The sequence below is a fragment of the Schistocerca nitens genome, chromosome 4, assembly GCF_023898315.1.
Source record: "Schistocerca nitens isolate TAMUIC-IGC-003100 chromosome 4, iqSchNite1.1, whole genome shotgun sequence".
Lineage (NCBI taxonomy): Eukaryota > Metazoa > Arthropoda > Insecta > Orthoptera > Acrididae > Schistocerca > Schistocerca nitens.
The window spans coordinates 774,921,159-774,942,335 of NC_064617.1; the positions used below are offsets into that span (position 1 = coordinate 774,921,159).

The 21,177-nt window shown below is 38.8% G+C and overlaps 1 protein-coding gene across 1 annotated transcript in view; it reads right to left on the reverse strand.

The window, feature by feature from the left end:
* Positions 1-21,177, reverse strand: part of LOC126253126 (rho GTPase-activating protein 6) — a 1,197,809-nt gene that overhangs the window by 15,251 nt on the left and 1,161,381 nt on the right. Inside the window, exons 12-13 of the mRNA XM_049954255.1 lie at positions 17,773-17,979; positions 17,300-17,547 (exon numbers count right to left, since the gene is read on the reverse strand). Coding sequence (XP_049810212.1) covers positions 17,300-17,547; positions 17,773-17,979 — 455 coding nt within the window. The remainder of the gene's footprint in view (positions 1-17,299; positions 17,548-17,772; positions 17,980-21,177) is intronic.

Consider the following 21,177-nt stretch of genomic DNA (forward strand, 5'->3'; position numbering starts at 1 on the left):
CGACATGTAGTGCCCTGCCCTCCAGTGATGTTTTAATGGCTTTGACAGACTGCGCTCCCAACCCCCTGCTGGCGGTCGATGACAAAGCGTCTCCCTCCATTCCCTCCTTCCACCCACCACGGCAACGTCCGGGGTGTTTCCGCCCCTATGCACAGGTTTCGGGGGAGAGGGATCTCGTGTCGGAAAGCACAGAATTGAATGCATGCCAGAGGGTATGGAGCTGGATATCCACTAGGGGCTCTTTGCTATGGCGTGCACCTGTGCCATGAGCCTCACTGTGCAAATGTGCCACTCTCCGTGCCATGTTAAGTCTGTGACCAATTGTTTTTCCCGTGGTCATGTATTTAGGTGGCCAAGTGGCAGTAGCCTGGCAGTCTGGTACTTGCTGTAGTTTACATGTGATCTTGGCCATACTGCATTCCAGTCCCGTGTATTGAGATACACACTGTCATTGTTTGGAGTGTTGCTGAGTTGTTGTCTCACCGTGTTTATCACCTCAGTTCGTGCTTGGTTGCATCGTGTTGTGCCCTGGTCAGTCATAGTGTCTGTTGTCGCCTACTTGCTCATCTATCCTGTCTGTTTGTTGTTAGTGATACCTCCAGTGGCTCCCCCACTGTCAGCTTCGTGTCTCCATATTCTGCCGTGCACTGCTCGCCGGTCGCTCGCAGCTATAACACTGACTGTGTATGGCCCTGTTACATTTCTTTAATGGGACAACAGGAATCAAAGTGTTTCAATAGGATGTTATAAAACTCATCACATTTGTTATCTGGTCCTTCCACATTGTAGATTTTATCCCGTTTCTCCTCAGATAGTTTAATTTTTAGAGAGTTGATGTTACTATTGCTCATAACTTGTTTCTTCAAAAGTTTTTGGTGTTTTTTAGGAACTGTTTCTCCTGTGAAAGATGGTCTGAGTAATGAAAGTCTATGATACTATACAGTGTCTTCAGCAGTTTTGTTAATTAATGCATAATCTATACTGGCAGGACTACAATCTGAGACTCCTGGTATCCGTGGCAACTATATTTCTAAGATTGCCTGGAGTTAATACATCTACAAGTTTCATGTTAGCTAGGTTGTTGGAGTTTACATCAAAATTAAGGTCTCCAAGTATAATAAGGTCATTGGGACCAGTTTGCCTAATTATGGTACTGAAGCTGTTGACAAAATGGATTACATCTGCACAAGGTGGTCTGTATATTCCTATTACTTTATGTTTTACTGCATTGACTCAATGCTCTTTTAGATGAATTGCAGTACCACTTACTTCTAACATCCCCTCTTCACTGTAGTGCTCAATAAATTTAAGTTTCTTAGACTGAATATGTTCTTTCACAAAGATTGCCATACCTTCACCTTTATGCTGTTTCCTACAATAGCCGTTTACTAATAGATAACCATCCAGCTTATAATAGTTAATTTCATTACATTTTGGACCACGTCCAGTTAATACCAACACTTATGGTGAATGCTCATTTACAAACACCTGTAGTACACTGAGTTTCTTTCTAATGTACTTCACATTCAGATGTGCTAAGTTTTGCCTGGGTTTCTTCTCTGTTTATACATCTGTGGATGTTGTAGTGTTCTGTGAGGTAGACAACAGTGTACAGAAATTATACATACTGGAGAGGAAACAGTCAAGAAAAATAAATATTAATTTTGGTTGTTCTCAGGGCTCCATTTTAGGTCTGTTCTTACTCATATGTTATGTAAATGATTTCCCAAGTTCTCTAGATAATCAGCATTTGATCACTATTTATACTGATGACACATCTGTCATCTTTTGTGCTGACAGTGAGCCCAGTCCAGTTAAAGAGACTCAGAACTTTACTGAAAGTCTACAGCTCACTTAGGAAAAAAAACCATTACTCACTTTAAACTGAGTGGTCCAAATAGACAAAATATTATGACTGACGAAATTCTGTCAAAAAACTGTTCAGAATGTAAATTTTTGGCTTCATACGTACATGACCAACAAGTTGACCATGTGTGCAAAAAAATAGTATCCAGTGAATATGTATTACGGAGATTAGCACAATATCTTAACTCTGAAACTGTAAGTACTATGTATTTTAGATTCATATGCCCTTTCTTGTGTTATGGAACATTACTGTGGGGTGGGACTTGACACACTAATATCCCACTGACAAAAGATACTAAGGTAACAAATAGGAATATGGAATTCACAACCATGACATAAGACACAAAAAAGACTTTCACATAGTTAACAGAAGATTAACTACAACAGTAAAAGGCCCCTAAGTCAAAGGAGCTGTATTACATGATTTATTATGAAATGAAGTTGAGTTGTTGATAGGGGATAATTTCAAAATGCATCTCAAGCAGTGGTACATCCAAAACTGCTCAAATAACGTGGATATTACTTGAATAATGACATAAGTATAGTACTTGTAGCATATTGTAAAATATTTGTAATTTGCAACTGTAAACACATTTATACATTGTTAACAATGCAATGCATACAACATTAATTATTAAGAGCAAATAATAAATAAACAATTAAATTAAAATATTTAATATCCTGATACAATATGACGAAAATGAAAGTTGCCACTCACCATATACTGGGGATGCTGAGTCGCAGATTGGCACAACAAAAAGACTGTCACAAATAAGCTTTCATCCAGCAAGGCCTTCGGCAAAAATACATGACTAGCATGCGCGCGCACGCTCACACACACACACACACACACACACACACACACACACACACACACACACACAAATGCGACTCACACGCATGACTGCACTCTCTGACAACTCCACTGCGAGCAACAGCACCAGTGCATGAATGGAATGGTGACTGTGTGGGGGTAAGGAGGAGGCTAGGGTGGAGAGGGGAAGGGATAGCAGGGTAGGGGTGGGGGACAGTGAAGTGCTGAGTGCTGCTGGAGAGCGCACAGGGATGATGTGGAGAGAGGGTAGGGTAACTGTGTGCAGTTGGGAGGTTAGATGGAGGGCATGAGAGAGGTGGGGTTTGCAGAAAGGAGGCAAGTAAAAAGTCTGAGTGCAATGGTGGAATGAGGGCTGTGTAGTGCTGGAACTGGAAATGGGAAGGGGATCTGCCAGGTATTTATACAGCTTTTTTAAGGTATTACTTTATTGTTGGCAAAAACTGAGGTTGTTATTAGTATTATCTGCCAGGTTATTAATGTACAACATGGAAAGAGAGGTACCAAACACAAAAGATGATATGCTAGAAAAAAACTCTCAATCCAGTTACAAGTTTCTTTTTACATTCTATAAGACTGTACTTAAGTTTTGGTGTGGTACTGAGTCACATGCTTTTCGGAAGTCAGTAATTAGTGCTTCTACCAAAGCCTTGATCTATGGCTTTCAGGATGCCATGTCAAAAAAGCACAAGTTGGATTACATACGGCCGATGTTTTCAGGATCCATGCTGGTTGCCATGGATGAGATCATTATATCTGAGATACCTCTGAGCTCTGAATATGTTCTAAGATTCTACAACAGATGGATGTCAATGATGCCAGTAAAGGCCAGATGACAGAATATTATCATGCAGAAAAGATAATATGGGAATTATTTCTACATTACTTTATATATGCCTATTAGGAGAGGGAAAAAAAGGAGAAAGTCTCTGCTCGTTCTCATATATTACTCAGCTACTGTTTTTATCCTTTTCAACTATCTATCTTTTCACCTATGGCTATCTATATAAACCATGTATAGTCTAGTCTAGGGATAAGGCAAACAATGGAAAATCTAGGATGGAATGTAACAATATTGTGAAAAGGAATGACTGCAGTCTCAGGCAACACACTGCGAGCAGCAGCACCAGTGCATGATGGGAGTGGTGCTGGGTGGGGGTAAGGAGGAGGCTCGGGCAGGGAAGGGGAGGGATTGTAGGGTAGGGGTGGCAGACAGTGATGTGTGTTAGGGAGCGTGCAGGGACGAGGTGGAAAGAGGGTAGGGCACCTATGTGCAGTTGAGGTTAGACAGAGGGCAGCAGAGAGGGGTGGGGGGGGGTGAGGGGGGGAGACAGCAGAAAAGGAGAGAAGTGAAAAGACTGGGTGGGATGGAGGAATGAGTGTGGTGTAGTGCTGGAATGGGAACACAGAAGGGGCTGGATGGGAGAGGACAATGACTAACAAAGGTTGAGGCCAGAAGGGTTACAGGAATGTAGGATATATTGCAGGGAAAGTTCCCACCTGCACAGTTCAGAAAAGCTGGTGCTGGTGGGAAGGATCCATACGATACAGGCTGAAAAGCAGTTGTTGAAATGAAGGATGTCATGTTTAGGAGCGTGCTCAGCAACAAAGTGGTCTACTTTGGTGGACAACTGTGGCCAAGAAACAAGTGGGTGAAAGATGAAAAAGATGAAAACAGTATCTGAGTATTATATGAGAAGGAGAAGAGACTTTGTTCTTTTTTTCCTCTCCAAATATGCATATGTAAAGTAATATAGAAATAATTCCCATAATGTAGAAATAATTCCCAAAATCTTTTCTGCATGATAATATTCTGCCATCTGGCCTTCACTGGCTCGATTATAATATTCCTATATTTTGGCTTCAGGATATTACTGAACAGTTTTGGCTATATGGTGATTTTCAAATGATGGAAATGCTTGTGTTAAAATCAAAGTATTCACAAATGGAAAAAATCATTGCAGGAAACATGCACAACAATTTGACAATGTAATAAGTAGTGATTGGGTGCGGTGATGACAACAGCAACTATTGTGTATCTCCAGCACAACAGTTTGGTTATGTAGCTTCAAGCATGATTAAAATGTAGGTTCCTCATACTATACAATTAAGGTTATGGCACTAAGCATTTCTTAAACAGCAATGTTGGTAGGTAAGTACTTGTAATAATTTGTAATTAGTACACTAATAGGAGAAGTCTACAGTGGCTGCTTTGCCTTTTGATGTGTGACTTGACCCATTGCAGATCCCCGAAGATTCTCCTTCGTGATGGGGATTACAGAACACTTTGTGTAAATAAATGAATGAATTAATGCACCAATGACTGACAAGGCAAGATCCTTCAGTTTTTCTTAATGTGTATTATACATAAGGATTTATTGCACAAATGGCAACATCACTGCAGGAGGCATGCACAATAATTCAACAAAGTAACAAGTAGTCATTAGGTATGGCAATGACAACAGCAACTGTTATGTATCTCCAACACAACAGTCTTGTCATTTAACTTCATGCATGATTTGTAAATGAGTTAATGAATGAATGAGTGAGAGGACAAGATCCTTCAGTTTTTCTTAATGTACATTGTGCATGAAGATTTATTGCACAAATGGAAAAATTGTTGCAGGAAACACGAACAATAATATGACAATGTAATAAGTAGTCAAAATTAGGTGTGGTGATGATGACAGCAACTATTGTGAATCTCCAGCACAATAGTCTGATTATTTAGCTTCAAGCATGAATAAAATTTGTTGTAGCATTCTTTACAGATTTTCTATATAGAGACAATGTAACATAATGATGACAGTGAGAGAGAACCTTTTGAATGATCTATGGTTTGTAACACTTTCAACATGATCCTACATGCAGATACAACATGTAGAATTGCTCCCCATTTTCTTTAATGGGGAAATGATTTCTGTTATACATTCACTGGAAGAAAAAGTGAAGCACCCAGACGAAGAAGAGGAAACAAAATGAAACTTCATGGGTTGGGAATGAATCTGATGTTATTTTAGTGGTTGCAATATCGAGTCAAATTTACAATGAACTTGGCAGTATGTGCCCACTTGTCAGTATCGAGTCAAATTTGCAATGAAATTGGAAGTATGAGCCCACTTATCAGTATGACGTTGCATTCACTTCTGGTTTGGATGCATGTCCTGTTTCAGATGGTAAGGGTGTCATGAAGCTGCTGTATCCTCTCCTAAGCAAGCTGGCCAACAATTGTAATTTGTCCTTGATGTCCTAAATACTGGCACTGAGATGAAGTTGACCTCTTAGCTGATCCCACACATTTTCTACCAGGGTCAGACTGGGGGATCTAGCTGGCCATAAGAGTGCCTTAACATCACACAGACCATTCACAGACATGCAGTGTGTCAACGAGCATTATCCTGTTGAAAGCTGGCACCACTATGCTGTAGCCTGAGAGATAACACATGAGGACACAGTATTCCATGATGTGCCATTTTGTGATCAGCTGTGACATGTTGTTATGAAATAGAATTCTCTGTCACTACTAGTTGTGACCTGCAGTCATACCCAATGGCTCCCCACACCAGAAGTGTGCCTGCCCTTGCATTCACATGCATATCGGGCAGCTGTCCTAAAACCCTACAAATTTGGAGATCACACAATTTGACCAATCACCAAAATGAATATCCACAATGAGCCCCCTTACAAACTCTGTCAAGTACTGATAAAGCTGACTCATATGGGTATGTAGTGTGTCCATGTCCTACACAGTGATCACTGAATATCTGATGCTGTACTAGGCCTGGTAAGAACACCAAACATGAATAACATTAATGCACCCTGGTGGCCATTCCACATATCACAGATAACTGTAACTCTAATCATTTACATAGCTACCAATGGTGCGTAAGTGTACAAAGTAATGTAATAGGGGGAAACATTCCACGTGGGAAAAATATATCTAAAAACAAAGATGATGTGACTTACCGAACGAAAGCGCTGGCAGGTCGATAGACACACAAACAAACACAAACATACACACAAAATTCAAGCTTTCGCAACAAACTGCTGCCTCATCAGGAAAGAGGGAAGGAGAGGGAAAGACGAAAGGATGTGGGTTTTAAGGGAGAGGGTAAGGAGTCATTCCAATCCCGGGAGCAGAAAGACTTACCTTAGGGGGAAAAAAGGACGGGTATACACTCACACACACACACATATCCATCCACACATATATATGTGTGGATGGATATGTGTGGATGGTAAGTCTTTCCGCTCCCGGGATTGGAGTGACTCCTTACCCTCTCCCTTAAAACCCACATCCTTTCGTCTTTCCCTCTCCTTCCCTCTTTCCTGATGAGGCAACAGTTTGTTGCGAAAGCTTGAATTTTGTGTGTATGTTTGTGTTTGTTTGTGTGTCTATCGACCTGCCAGCGCTTTCGTTCGGTAAGTCACATCATCTTTGTTTTTAGATATAAATGTACAAAGTAACATTGACATCTGATCATTTCTTCTGGATGCTTTTCTTTTTCAGTCTGAAAGTGTAATTAAAAATTAAAATTGTTGTTTGTACTTATCTTTATATTTATATGATTTGGGAATATTGTTATTTACACACACATTTCATGGTAATTGGTTCTTGTTTAGGAATTTGATAAAATAATAACTTCATAAAATAAAAGATCAACTATGATTAAGAACATCAGTTACGAAAGCAGTCACAGTGAGTGTCATTGGTGAGTACTACCTTAGATGCTGGGCTTCCTCATCATAATTTTTTAAAGTGAATTTTCCTTTTGATACAATGATTATTTTCTGTTCAAAAACTATCTAAATTTTTCATAAAATTAAAAAATTAGCCTGAAATTTCAGTCTTTGCAAAATACGTTACTGTAGTAAACAAATATCTACGTTTCAGAGCAGTCTGTGCATTGATTATCATATTTCAGGCTCTATCTTTTTTTTTAAGTGAACAAAATTCACACTGATTATCAGTTACTTGAAGACAGCATATGTTATCACAGGCTGACAACCTTTTTTATTCCATGTAATTTAAAATCATACAGGGTATGAGTTTTACAGGTATCACATTTTAATGGTTTGTTCCCTGTCCTTGTGTATGTGATAGCATTAAAAGAGCCTTGTCCATTTCATTAGGTGAAATGCATCACCAAAATTTTCAGCAAAAATAGTTAGGTTACTATTTTTCATTGCATGAAGTATAATTAGGAGAAAGTCCTCCTTGAAAAATATGAATACCTAAACAACTAACCGAGTCCAATGGTCTACATTTATTTTCATTAACATATACAGTGTGTCCCATTTATCTTGAACACCCTAAATAACTGTTTGTCCAGATGCAAATTACAAAATGTTTCAAGCAAATATTCTTTAGCTGTCAGGGGGACATCAATCAGCATGACTGCCTTTGTTGTAGCTTTGTTTTTTACAAAGATATGAACAGCGGTATGACTTTTTTAAATGGCATCCTGTATTTTTTTATTCGGTAATTCATTTCCTCTCCTAAAGACCTATTCAGAAATGTATCACAGTGTACCATTCACTGAAACACAACATTATTAATCACCTAACACAACATAGACGTTGACGCTCCCAGCGCTTAGTGCAGGTACTCGGGGTAATGGAACACATCCATGTGCGGACGTTGACAGAGGACAAATGTAAACATAAGTAGAATGAACACCCGTCATTCTGTGAACCATCATCAGTTGAAGAGTTGTGTGACTAGAATGTACACCAACTAAGAGAAGGTAGAAATGCTACTCATCTATGGGGAAAGTTAAGTTAGCAGAACAGTAATTGCTATATTGTTTTCTTATGTACGGGTACATTTAGTACAGTACTTTAGTCCTTTTCAATACTTCTGTGTAGAGTAGGCATACAGTAAAGGCTGTCCTTCCTACAAACTTTTATTACTGTTGTTGAAGGTAGGTGAAATGCTACACAGGCAGCAGAACTGTACAGAGAGCTATATCCTGACAAGAAACAACCTTCCCGATGGATGTTTTCTCGTCTTGTTGCTACGCTTCAGGAAAAGGGAAGTTTCAACCCACGACAATGCAATCGTCATATCACAAGCACAGACGAAGCTGCCAAAGATACTGTTCCCACTTTCATTGCTATGAATCCACATGTGAGCACACAACAGCTTGAATATGAGATTGGCATTCCTAAAACCAGTGCGCATCATATTCTTACATGTTGCCAGTTCCATCCTTACCATGCCCTTTCATAAAAAATTGCATGGGAATGATTTCCAGAATCATGTACAGTTCTGTCAGTGGGCACATCAGAAAATGCTCACCAACCAGAACTTATGTTCTGAACCGAAGGTATCCTGCCAGATGGCTTGGTCGAGGGGGAACAGTTACTTGGCCTGATAGGTCTCCTGATTTAAATCCTCTGGACTTTTTTCTTTGGGGATGGATTAAACACGTTGTATATCGTGATATTCCAACAACTCCAGAGGACATGCAGGAATGTATCGTACTTGCTTGTCATTCTCTTCAGCAGGCAACACTGGAAGCAGTAAATAATTCTTTCATTCAACGAGTGCACCAGTTTATTGGTGTCCAGGGTCACCTCTTTGAGCACCTTTGAATATTCTACTCCTGGGCAATGGTTCAGGAGAGTCAAAGTCAATTTTGTGTTATGTTTTTACTTGGTTTTCATTTGTCTTCTCGACGAGTTTGTGATCCTGGGTTCAAAATCAGTGTTGTCTTCTGTAATTAATAATGTTGTGTTTCAGTGAATGGTACACTGTGATACATTTCTGAATAGGTATTTAGGAGAGGAAATGCATCACCAAATAAAAAAAATACAGGATGCCATTTAAAAAAGTCATACCGCTGTTCATATCTTTGTAAAAAACAAAGCTACAACGAAGTCAATCATGCTGATTGATGTCCCCTGACAGCTAAAGATTGAAACATTTTGTAATTTGCATCTGAACTAACAGTTATTTAGGGGGTCAAGGTAAATGAGACACCCTGTATAATGCTCCCAAGACAGATTTGACTCAGTACCACACCTAAACTTATTACTGAAAGTATAATTGTATGAGGTACCAAGCAAAATTGGTGACTGGATAGAGCATTTTTTTGGTAGGGAGGACCAGATGTAAAAGTAACTTAAGGTATGCATCAGTGAAGTGTGTCGAGATCCTTGCTGTACATGTTGTACATCAATGACATTACAGACACTATTAATAGTAGCTTCAAAGTTTTTGAAGATGATACAGTTGTCTGTAATGAAGTATTACCTAAAAAAACTGAACACATATTCAGTCAGATTTTGATAAGATTTCACAGTGATACAAATATTGACAACTTGCTTTAAATGCTCTGAAACGTAAAAATTTTGCACTAAAAAAAAAAAAAAAAAAAAAAAAAAAAAAAAAAAAAAAAAAAGGAGAGAGAGAGAGAGAGAGAGAGAGAGAGAGAGAGAGAGAGAGCAGTATCCTATCACTACAATATCAGTGAGTCACAACTGGAATCAGTAACTCATACTTCAGTGTTATAATTTGTCTAGGGCAGCACAAATCATCATAGGTTTGTCTTACCTGTGGGGGAGTGCATGGAGGTGATGAAAGACTGAACTGGCAGATGCTTGAAAGTCTACTTACCACTGCAATCACCTACATATTGATCATGAGAGTTTAGACTAATTACAGAATTATAACTCACACGGAGGCATTTAAGCAATAATTCTTCCCTCCTCGCTTAAAGCACACACAAATAAACACAAGTTCTCTCTCTCTCTCTTCTGTAGCTATAGGAATACTGGCACACTGTGTGTGTGTGTGCGTGCGTGTGCGTGTGTGTGTTACAGAGAGAGAGAGAGAAAATTTGTGTGGTGGATTTTGTTTCCTTTCACATTTTACAAAAAAAGTTAACATCATTCTATAAGTGTCAATGAAATTTCTTTTCATTCTTCATTCTCTACAGTCTTATTGTTTTTTACTTTAAAACTGTTTTACAATGCACAGTTCTTTCTTAAACAAAAACCGCAATGTGGAAGGTTGTTACTGGTGAACAGTCAGAAAAATTTTGAAAACTTAATTACTCCATCTCAAAAAATGGGAAGGAATGTCAGATTTTTCTATTCCAATAATGTATTATTCCATATCAGAATTAGTAATAATAATAATAATAATAATAATAATGGTAATGAAATGAATGCATAAAGTGTTTTAAGAATTTTTGTTTCTTTTTCTTGCAGGATTTCATTATGTACTCTACAACATTTTTTATCTTCATTGATCCCTCTTGTTCTTAATTGGATCATTTATTTCACTTGTCATTTATCTTTTTCTAACAGTTCCAAAAACTGTGATATTTGTTTCTTACTTTTTTAAGTGTTTTTGCTGAGTTGGTAAAGTACTAGAACTTCAAGCGCTGATAGAAAGCACCGAAGCTGAAATCGTTATAGGTACAGAAAGCTGGCTGAAGCCAGAGATAAATTCTACCGAAATTTTTACAAAGGCACGGATGGTGTTTAGAAAGGATAGATTGCATGCAACCAGTGGTGGCGTGTTTGTCGCTGTTAGTGGTAGTTTATCCTGTAGTGAAATAGAAGTGGATAGTTCCTGTGAATTATTATGGGTGGATGTTATACTCAACAACTGAGCTAGGTTAATAATTGGCTCCTTTTACTGACCTCCCGACTCAGCAGCATTAGTGGCCAAACAACTGAGAGAAAATCTGGAATACATTTCACATAAATTTCCTTAGCATGTTATATTCTTAGGTGGAGTTCAATTTACTGGGACACTCAGATGTTTAGGACGGGTGGTATGGACAGAGCATCGAGTGACATTATACTGAGTGCACTATCCGAAAATTACCTTGAGCAATTAAACAGAGAACCGACTCGTGGAGATAACATCTTGGATCTACTGATAACAAACAGACTCGAACTTTTCGACTCTGTAAGCACAGAACTGGGAATCAGTGATCATAAGGCCAGTGCACCATCCCTGAATATGGAAGTAAACAAGAATATATAAAAAGGGAGGAAGGTTTATCTGTTAAGCAAGAGTAATAGCAGGCAGATTTCAGACTATCTAATAGATCAAAATGAAAATTTCTGTTCTGACACTGACAATGTTGAGTGTTTATGGAAAAAGTTCACAGCAATCGTAAAATGCATTTTAGACAGGTATGTGCCGAGTAAAACTGTGAGGGACGGGAAAAACCCACCATGGTTCAACAACAAAGATAGGAAACTGATGCAAAAGCAAAGAGAGCTTCACTGCAAATTTAAACACAGCCAAAACCTCACAGACAAACAGAAGCTAAACGATGTCAAAGTTAGCATAAGGAGGGCTACGCGTGGGGCGTTCAGTGAATTCGAAAGTAAAATTCTATGTACCGACTTGACAGAAAATCCTAGGAAGTTCTGGTCTTATGTTAAATCAGTAAGTGGATTGAAACAGCATATCCAGACACTCTGGGATGATAATGGCATTGAAACAGAGGATGACACACGTAAACCTGAAATACTAAACACCTTTTTCCAAAGCTGTTTCACAGAGGAAGACCGCACTGTAGTTCCTTCTCTAAATCCTCACATGAACGAAAAAATGGCTGACATCGAAATAAGTGTCCAAGGAATAGAAAAGCAACTGAAATCACTCAATAGAGGGAAGTCCACTGGACCTGACGGGATACCAATTCGATTCTACACAGAATACGCGAAAGAACTTGCCCTCGATCTAACAGCCGTGTACCACAAGTCTCTAGCGGAACGGAAGGTTCAAAATGATTGGAAAAGAGCACAGGTAGTTCCAGTTTTCAAGAATGGTCATCGAGCAGATGCGCAAAACTATAGGCCTATATCTCTGACATCGATCTGTTGTAGAATTTTAGAATATGTTTTTTGCTCGCGTATCACGTCATTTCTGAAAACCCAGAATCTACTCTGTAGGAATCAACATTCCAGAAACAGTGATCTTATGAGACCCAACTCGCTTTATTTGTTCATGAGACCCAGAAAATATTAGATACAGGCTCCCAGATAGATGCCATTTTCCTTGACTTCCGAAAGGCGTTCGATACAGTTCCGCACTGTCGCCTGATAAACAAAGTAAGAGCCTACGGAATATCAGACCAGCTGTGTGGCTGGATTGAAGAGTTTTTAGTAAACAGAACACAGCATGTTGTTCTCAATGGAGAGGCGTCTACAGACGTTAAAGTAACCTCTGTCATGCCACAGGGGAGTGTTATGGGACCATTGCTTTTCACAATATATATAAATGACCTAGTAGATAGTGTCGGAAGTTCCATGTGGCTTTTCGTGGATGATGCTGTAGTATACAGAAAATTGCAGCATTAGAAAATTGCAGCGAAATGCAGGAAGATCTGCAGCAGATAGGCACTTGGTGCAGGGAGTGGCAACTGACCCTTAACATAGACAAATGTAATGCACTGCGAATACATAGAAAGAAGGATCCTTTATTGTATAACTATATGATAGGGGAACAAACACTGGTAGCAGTTACTTCTGAAAAAAATCTGGGAGTATGCATACAGAACGATTTAAAGTGGAATGATCATATAAAATTAATTGTTGGTAAGGTAGGTGCCAGGTTGAGATTCTTTGGGAGAGTCCTTAGAAAATGTAGTCCATCAACAAAGGAGGTGGCTTACAAAACACTCGTTCGAGCTATACTTGACTATTGCTCATCAGTGTGGGATCCGTACCAGGTTGGATTGACAGAGGAGATAGAGAAGATCCAAAGAAGAGCGGCGCATTTCGTCACAGGGTTATTTGGTAAGCGTGATAGCGTTACGGAGATGTTTAGCAAACTCAAGTGGCAGACTCTGCAAGAGAGGCGCTCTGCATCACGGTGTAGCTTGCTGCCCAGGTTTCGAGAGGGTGCGTTTCTGGATGAGGTATCGAATATATTGCTTCCTCCTACTTATACCTCCTGAGGAGATCACGAATGTAAAATTAGAGAGATTTGACCGCATGGAGGCTTTCCGGCAGTCGTTCTTCCCGTGAACCTTATGCGACTAGAACAGGAAAGGGAGGTAATGACAGTGGCACGTAAAGTGCCCTCCACCACACACTGTTGGGTGGCTTGTTTAAAGGTAGATGTAGATGTGTAGATTGTTAAGTCATGGCCAGCTATTCTATCTTTGAATCAAGGTTTCCTCATGTTCTGTAGGTTTGCACATTTAGGACATTAAGTTAATGTAATATTTATGATTCTATCCAGTTTTAGATCTTAATCATTGTTTATAAACCAGCATAAGTTGTTTTGTTATGAAGTCCATCTTCAGAGTAAAATATTTTTGCACAATGATTGTTGTTCACTATGTATAGGTATCAATTCCTAGGACTCCTCAGTCCACTGAGCTGGAAGAAGAGGATTGCAGCTCAGAAAAAGACAAGGACATAATCCCAGTGGCATTGCATATCACAAAACATGCATCCTGAAGGTGTACTTTCAAGGATATGGAATGAAACAACGTATACATTAAGAAAGCCAAACAGCTGTTAGAAGCTACTTAAATAATTAAGTCATTAAAGTGATATAAACTATTTTTGCTTACTTTAATATAGCACAATTACCAGGAAAGCTGCTACTTTGGAAAAAGTTGCTTTTCATCAGTTAAATTAAATAGCTTCTGTTTATCTTCTATCACTAGTTTAGTATCTTCATGTCCCAATGATATTTAACAAAGAATAATAATGTATGGTACATAAGAATAGACATCTATTTACAAAGGACATTGCTACTTGTCATGCAGCTCAGAGGAATATTCATAAATAGATTACAGAGAATCAGATAACCTGTAGAAGGAACAGCTGACACAGTGTTTTGGGCTTAAGAATTTGTAGTGAGTCTCAATTCCTCCCTTCATGTGAGATGAAAAACTTATTGAAAACCTTCTTGCTGTAATTCGTTTGTGATAAGAATAAACCTGATGTAAACAAACACAAGTGTGATGATTGGTCAGCAGGCTTAACTCTTGTACACTGGTGATGTTGTGCTCTTGGAAGTAGGTCCAACTTATGTATTAGATATGTGATTCCTGTGTCATTGTAAATGAAACTTTAAGACATTCTGATGTATTAACAGGCACCAACATTTTTCTTACTCATACTTAGTTACGTAATTTTTATTTCAAAAATTCTGTAGAGTCACAGTCTCCATAAACACTACTAGGGCTCCAGTAGTCTTGCTGTTAATATGTACTATGAAAATGAATTACACTGCTTCCTGCTTCGTAGTGAAACACTTGTGCGGAACACGATTAATGATGAGAAACAAGTTATTCTTAATGTTCTTCACAAGTTAACAGAGAAAAATCAACTCTGACAGTTTTCGAGAAATGCTATGTACAAATTATGAAATTGTAGTTCAGTAATATGCATGACCATCATAGGATGTGATGCCTGTAGATGTCAGGGTGATATTTCTAATCTCTTTGTGGTATACATTTTTTTTCAGTTTGAATACCTAGATCATTTAAATATGAAATTCATCAAATATATGTTAATTGAATCATATTCAACCACCATTTTTCAAGAAAAATGCATGACTTCTAGTTTCTAATTACATAATGCATGCCAAATTCTGGTTTTCATTGCAAATAGATATTTGTAAGTATCGATATTTCATGGAAGATTGTTAAAGACAGCTGAAGTTAAGAAAACATTACAGAATCAATTTTTTTGGAGGTCAATGAAAAATCAAATACTCTTTACTTGAATATACTCATTGTTCTGTAGGACACATGTGGTTTCACAGAAGCCAGAGTGATAAGTGTTGAAGAAACATGGAAAACAATAATTTTCATGGCATCAGGAACAGTGTACAAATGCTGCATTTATAGAGTTTTCACCGTACCACTGCTGTCTGAGCCCAATGGAACTGATCTAGAGCCAAGTTAAGGGATTTGTCATGAGAAATAACAAGACATTTAAGCTGCCAAGCATACTGGAACCAATGCATGAAGCTTTGCTACACGCCACTGCCAAACAATGGCGAAAAGCAGAATGGCAAGTCAAAAGAGAGGAGGAGGAAATGTGAACTTACCGATGGCTTGGGACTCTGTTCCTGATCTTGTTATTAACGTATCAGAACTTAAATGTACTCTTTGGAGTCTGAAATAGTAGAAGTTCAGAGATTAACAGACAACAGACTGTAATACCGACAGTGGCACCAATATTTAACTACATGGGAAATCAGTAGTGCACTCTTATGCCGCACATAGCTCATGCAGAAAAATTACATTTGTTAAAGTCAGATATTTTCATGACTCTTGTTTTTAATTACAATACTTTGTTAGCTAAGATGGAGTACATGTTATCTTTTCCGTCAGGTCACCCAAGACGCGTATTGCCTAAGTTTTGCCGTATATAATTTCCTTCTGTTTAAAAATTAAATGACATTCAAAGCTTTATTGTTCTCTGCTTGTCTCATTTTACACACTTACTCCAACTGTTCACATCACTGTAGTTTAGATGGGTCACTTGCCTGACCAGTGCTGTCCAAGTTAAATGCGCCAGTAAAGCTGTTGCCCTGAATCATCGCTGAGTCAATGTATGTGTAATGCAGAGGATAAAACGTACCTCATTGTCATACTTGAGTGTACTCGAGACACCTTGGCTTCTGCTTCATGTGAAACGAAATCCAATGAGGTTCCAACAAAAGTGGAAGAATACATAATGTAATGTTTACATGAGGTTTATTCTTACAATGAATGGAGTATAAAATACAGAACCACACTAAATCCTTAACAGGAAGGAAAAACTTACATGGATGTTGCTATTATGTCTTGTATTTTGGTGAATTAAATCACAATTCAAATGAAACTGATTTTTATTACTAGCAATAAATTTCTTAAAGCAGTAAATGAATTGCAAAGTAGGGTAAGAATTTAAAGAGTCCTCTGCATAATATGTCATTATCTGCTCTACAGTTTTCTTATTGCTCACATTTGTTGGATGTTTACTTTCTTTAATTTAGTTGTATTGCACCAAAAATAATTACGTGAGACAAAGGGGAGTGAAAGTATGGACATGCCAATACAATGTGCTTCCAAGTGCAAAGCATGCTAATCTGAGTGCCTTGATTGTTTTGTTTATGTGCTGACACTATTTTCTCTTTACTCAGCTGGACACAGAGGAATTTTACATATAACTTTTGATTTATGGCGTGATCGTTAATGTCTATTGCTGGCAGTAGTGGCACACTGTCATTAGCTTGAAGTTTTATATCTGAGTCCTTGTGAAATTAACAGTTACACTGTTTTTCTGCAAACCATATGAACTCGTTTTAAGTCACAATTTTGTTTGTGAGTGATGTTATTGGGTTTGAGCCCCATATAGTATGCTAATGTCATCAGCTGTCATTAAAATATTTGAGCAGTTATCATTGTAAGGTCATTGTAATAGATTAAAACATAAATGGAAGCAAAACGGACCCTAGTAAACCTCCATTTATTTACTGCACTACTGGGGCCTACAACAGAATCTGAATTCATAATAATTTCTACACTTATTGTGCTTTATCTTATATTCTCCCCATGTGGCAATTACTTTTGTTCAGACAACACAAGTATGCAGTATGAGAAACATAATATTTTGTACCTGCTCCCTGCTGGCTGTCTGTGGATGCGCTGTAGCCACTGTCTTCAATGAAAGGTATGTCACTCTCATCGATGCCTAGTGATCCAGGGACAGGAATCTTCAGTGATGCAGTGATGACAGTACCTTCACCACTTACTGCACTGGCATCACTAGATTTTCTGCTGTCTCCTTCGGCTGGACGATTGTGTTTCAGCGGTTCCTCACGCCACCGTTTCTTAGAAGGTCTTTCTCGGGTGCGTTCTTTATGCCTGAGAAACAATATATGTATAAAATAAAACATAGTTCCAAGAAATTTGAATAAATGCACTATTAAATGGTATTATCCAAGTCTTGTATATTCTCACTACATGGTGCACACAGAAGAAAAGTACTACAGTATCTCTTTGCATTTGTTATCTAAATAAACATTATGTGCAATTATTAAAACACGTAATTCATTATAAATGGGTCATAGGAATTAAACTGCAACAAACCTGGGTCGCATTGCCACATCTGGTCCTCCCATGCCTGCTGTTTCATGGAGAAACTCTTCACGAGACCACATTCTTCGTATAACTCCGTGTGCTTCCGATGCTTCTGCTGGTTCTTCTAGATGTAACTCGAGAACGTCAGCTGTTGGTGTTCTTGGTGTTGATGTTGACTCACTTTCTTGAGTAGGTGTCTCCAAATCATCCAGGACACTATGCAGTACGAACAACAAATTTCACTGCATATTAAGTAGCAGATGTTCATACTAATTAACATGAAAGAATATGAAAAATGAGGCAAACTCCTTTTTCAACCAGAAGAAAAATACTCAAACATACAAAGTCACTTTCCACACATTTGAGATGGATGGATAATGCACAGCTACAGTAGTGTGCCTGAAAGGCTTTATAAGACAACTAAGCAAATATAATCAACAAGAACTAAAATGAGAACTCACTGACAGGGACATAAGGGAACCATATACGAGGGCCGTTCAGAAAGTAACCTCCGGTTGATTTAAAAAAATACACCAAGTTAAATAAAAATATTTTAATATATACATCTTACAACTACATCTTTGCACTATTTTTCTACATAGTCTCCATAGCGATTGAGGCACTTATCGTATCTCTTCACAAGCTTTGAAATTCCTTCTGCATAAAAATCACCCGCTTGTGCCTGGAGCCAGCCTGTGACCGCATCTTTGAGCTCTTCGTCGTCATCAAACCGCTGTGACCCGAGCCATTTCTTCAAATGCATGAAGAGGTGATAATCACTTGGCGCCAGGTCTGGGCTGTAAGGTGGATGGTTGATAACGTCCCACTTGAAGGACTCAAGAAGGGCCGTTGTTCTGCGAGCAGAGTGAGGACGGGCGTTATCGTGCAAAAAAACGATACCGGAAGTCAGCATACCACGGCGTTTGTTCTGTATAGCCCGTCGTAACTTTTTTATTGTTTCACAGTACACGTCTTGATTAATGGTCGTACCACGTTCCATGAATTCAACCAACAACACCCTTTTGGCATCCGAAAACACCGTTGCCATCAGTTTTCTGGCAGAAAAATTTTGCGAGGCTTTTCTTGGTTTGGTAGGCGAATTTGAATGTGCCCACATCTTTGATTGTTCTTTTGTCTCAGGGTTCACGTACTTAATCCAGGTTTCGTCACCGGTCACGATTCTGTTTAACAATGGTTCTCCTTCGTCCTCATAACGTGACAGAAAGTCTAATGCAGAGGCCATTCTTTGAGTTTTGTGGTGGTCGGTAAGAATTTTGGGCACCCATCGTGCACAGAACTTACGGTAACCCAATCTTGCTGTCACTATCTCGTACAAGAGAGTCTTAGAAATCTGTGGAAAACCAGTAGACAACTCCGACATTGAGAAACGTCGATTTTCACAAACTTTTGCATCAACTGTCTGAACGAGTTCGTCAGTCACCAATGATGGTCTACCACTCCTCTCTTCATCATGAACGTTTTCTCGTCCACTTTTAAATAAACGTACCCATTCACGGACAACTCCTTCACTCATAACTCTTGGTCCGTACACGGCACAAAGCTCACGATGAATAGCTGCTGCAGAATATCCTTTGGCTGTAAAAAACCTTATGACAGCACGCACTTCACATTTGGCGGGGTTTTCTATTGCAGCACACATTTCAAACTGCCACAAAAACTAAACTAGCGCAGGTACGACGTTCACTCGACCACGGCTTGATGCCGACTGACCTGTTAAGTGCGTGAACGCACAGATGGCGTCGCTACTCCCCCCACAACCCGCACTGTGACCAATCGGAGGTTACTTTCTGAACCGCCCTCGTATTTTGTGTTACATACAAGGCAGGCTTTATATTCTCTCCTTTACACTCTTTTTTTTTTTAGTATAAAGAAACCTGCACCCTATGACATTTTTAGAAGAATTCATTCTATGAGTCCAATTTTCTACTTTTTACACACTCTTATGTTATTCTCTGTTTCTTGTCAAACTCATTGTTGATCTAGTTTTGATAGTTATATAGTGTCTTTACAATTAAACTTTCATGAAGTAAGAGGGGCCCCCATGAAACCTAGAGAAAACATTTGTAAGGACATGCAAAAATGGAATAATGAATAAGCCACTGAAAAAAGAAACACATTTTAATTTCCATATGATGGGGTAACATTTTTTAATTGCATACTATGTTTACTTTTGAGGTTACAAATGTTGCTTAATTTGATGACAATCTGCATCCATAACAACCTAGAACCACACTAAAAATTACTATAATACTGTCCAGAACATTTCAGGTGGTATGTTGGATCACGGAATGTTCAGCTGTCATCACACAGCTCATGCACTGCTTGAAGACTGTACACTGCATCCAGCATTCTTAGCCGTGCCAACAGTAACTTCTTCAACAATTTGTGGTGCAGTTGGGCATCAGCCTCTCCCAGGAGCGATTCCCAAATTGCCAGTTAATTTGAACTCCCAAACACGTTCTTCAACACTGGTGTGGAAAGAGGGCCTCTCCATATTCCTTGAATGCATTAATACTCCTCTAGAGCAGCAGCACTATTGCTGTGTGAGTACAGCCCTGCCAATCTTGTCCAGCCCCATGGTGCCTGTCTGCAACTGTAATGCACACTGTGCTTATATTTCAACTCACTGCTGCCATACCAGTACTGGTGCCTAACACCAAGTCATGACACTAACACAAATCTTGCATTATCAGTCTGAACATCACACTTACAAATTTGAGTACCCATACAGTAAATAGTTTTCTGTCTACATTGGCTCATGCACTGAAAGTTTAATTATAACCACCGTGTACTTCTACAGAATAGCATATGATTCTTGAAGAGGGGTAACAACCTTTTCAGTAGTTACATGGGCAGAAATCTGGATGACTGACTAATTTGTCATTGTAACATTAGGCAATACTGCTTTGTTATGTTGGTACTAAGGCTTGGTTGATCGCAAAAGGTAACTACAACTATTATATGCTGATTGGTATAAATATAATCACTCACTTAAAAGGGCACAATGGGTACCATGGAGCACTGTAGGTGATGAAGAACTGGTACCAGGCATTCATGTGACCCTCATCTGTTCACATACACAGTAGCTGCAGTTCCACAGGCTATAAATGATAGTGGAGAAAAAGTAACTGGCATATGACTTGATCTATCTAAGACCTTGACGATATCTTATCGTTGCGGAAACTTGACAGTATTGGTATCAGAGGTACACTTAACAACTGACTTAGATCATGTCTTACTGGCTGCAAGAAAGTCATAGAAATACATTTTCAGAAGATAATAAAACAACCAGACTCTATTCTGATTATAAAGAAGTAAAGTAGGGCATACCCATGGGCTCAGTACTATTTTTGATGTATGTAAATAGGCTAGCATTAACTGAACAGCATCATA